The following is a 2,280-nucleotide window of genomic DNA, read 5'->3' as shown; positions in this document are numbered from 1 at the left end:
AGGGTAAAAAGATTAACTAGGGCTATTTTAGTCATTTTGGTCGAGATTGATGTCATTTTGAAAGTTTAGGTATGAAACTGATTAAAAAAAAAAGATGAGGTATCAAACTGACTTTAGACCTAAAGTTCAGGGTAGTAAACTGAATTTTTTCCATAACAAAAACCCCACTTCTAATAATTTTCTAACAGATTACTACATGAGCCTCGGGCCCATGGTCCATGGCACCAGGCCTGATCCACAAACGCGTTTGCAAATTACTAAAAAACCGTAACGTTTCTTTTAATTACATGGATACCACTACACATAAAGGGATCCGAAATCCCCAATTTTGGTTCAATAGCAAACGCAGCGTCTCCTTCCTTCCACCTCCTCTCACCGCACACAGGGTTTTCTCGCTTTCATCTTCTTCAACCTCTCTCTGCAATTCCTCTGGTAAGTGATGCTACTGCTCTTCTTTCTCTCTCTGCTACTGTTCTGGTTCAATTTCTAAAGCTATCAAACAAAATTTTTGGTTTTTGGTTTCGTTTTTGGGAGAAAACCAGTAGCAATAACCTTGTCTCCTTTGATATCGAAACGATTCCTATGATTTTGCTTTGATTGGAAGAAAATCAGTAGCATCGTTCGGAGAGAGGAGGGACAAACATGAACGAGAAGTGAAATCGAGTACTCCGGAAGTAGCAGTACAGTTTGATTTATAGAAGTAGCAGTATAGTTCGTCTTGATCTTTCTTTTTTTGTCGCAGCAATTTCATGTTAATTTTTGGGGTCAGTAGCAGCGTTTTTATCGAATGGAGATGAATGAGAATTAGTTGAGAGTAGTGCTAGCTAGGTAGCTACTATTGTGTTTATGCTGGTTGTGATTTCATATCATCTGGGGGTGATATGTATTTATAGGGTACGGGGTCCTTGTGTAGTGCCATATTGAAGGTCAAGATGCGCAGAGAAGGTAAACAAAGACGGCTAAGTGGCTTATAAGAGACAAGGTCAATTTGAGCGATGATGCACTTTTTTGCTGGTTCCCTCTCCCTCCTTGGTTTGTAATGGTCATAGCCGCATGGGTGATACGAAGACCTGACTTGTATGCATTCTTGGTTGCATAATTTAGTATTGCTAGGAATTAAGAGTAAGGTTTTGTGTAATGGTAGAGAAAACTAATGTACACATATGGAGGTATTCTATGTGTACATTAATTTTTGGGGTCAGTAGTGTGGCAATGTGCAACACTCTGTGGGATTCTGACATGGATTCTAATGGCTTCTTATCTCAATCTGACCCCAAAGCTTCGATCTTTGCTGCAACCCTGGGTGGCCCACCACTTCATCACAGGCACGCCCCTCATCCTCCAGATCCAGGTTTCTTAATACCATTCAATACAAGGATGACCCAGATGATCATTCTTTGTGCTTTTTGCAATTTCTGTTTTGACTTTTTATCTCATTCAGAATCTTGGGTTTTTTTTGTTGCAGAATTACCAGAATAGGTTCTTGGATGCTTTCTTCTTTGCCTTGTCATGTGTTGTTTCTGTGCCTTTCTACACTGCATTTCTTCCTTTGCTTTTCTGGGTATGCTTCTCTTCTCTATATAATGGTCATTTTTTATGGTTGTGATGGCGGTTATGTCAGTTTTGGGTTCATGTTTGTTACATTATTGAAGTATGCTGAGAAGTTTTATGTGTTGTAGAGTGGGCATGGCAAATTGGCAAGGCAAATGACCCTCTTGATGGCTTTTTGTGATTACTTGGGGAACTGTATAAAGGTAATCTCACCTCCCTTATTGCTGTTTAGTTTCTTGATTTGTTTAAGTGCTTCAGGTATCAAGATTTTCAGTTTTTCTTTGTCTTGGTAGGATGTGGTATCAGCTCTTAGACCGAGTTGCCCTCCGGTTAGGAGAATAACAGCGACAAGAGATGAGGAGGATAATGCATTGGAATATGGATTGCCATCTTCTCACACTCTAAACACAGTTTGCTTGTCTAGGTAAATACTATTTATCTTGTCATATAAATTCAGCTACGGAAACTAAGCACAACATTATAGAAAGCTCTGCTTTGATCATCGACCTTTATGTATACTTATTGATAATAAGTATTCTAATTTTGTTAAACATATAGCGGCTATGAAAGTTTTGGTTATATTTTCTAACTCAGTAGCAGTGATATGAGGTTGAATGGTTTGGGTTTTGGTTGATTAGTAGGTGATGCCACATATGAATGAGGTTTGTTGTGAGAACATGAATGAGATCTGTTTATCTGAATGAGGTTTGGTTATCGGGTTAAACCATT

At 38.8% G+C, this 2,280-nt stretch overlaps 1 protein-coding gene across 1 annotated transcript; it reads left to right on the top strand.

Annotated features, from left to right (window-relative positions):
- Positions 1–893: 893 nt before the first annotated feature.
- Positions 894–1,975, top strand: LOC101296054 (dihydrosphingosine 1-phosphate phosphatase C823.11-like; the record flags this gene model as incomplete). Its single annotated transcript, XM_004309297.1, has 5 exons — positions 894–945; positions 1,206–1,351; positions 1,466–1,561; positions 1,680–1,754; positions 1,845–1,975. Coding segments are annotated over 5 exons (500 nt in total), but the record flags the coding sequence as incomplete, so codon positions are not given.
- Between the last annotated feature and the right edge of the window lie 305 nt (positions 1,976–2,280).

This window comes from Fragaria vesca, unplaced genomic scaffold (assembly GCF_000184155.1).
Source record: "Fragaria vesca subsp. vesca unplaced genomic scaffold, FraVesHawaii_1.0 scf0511212, whole genome shotgun sequence".
NCBI lineage: Eukaryota > Viridiplantae > Streptophyta > Magnoliopsida > Rosales > Rosaceae > Fragaria > Fragaria vesca.
Note: the sequence above shows the minus strand (reverse complement) of the source record. Positions and strands in the feature narration are given on the sequence as shown.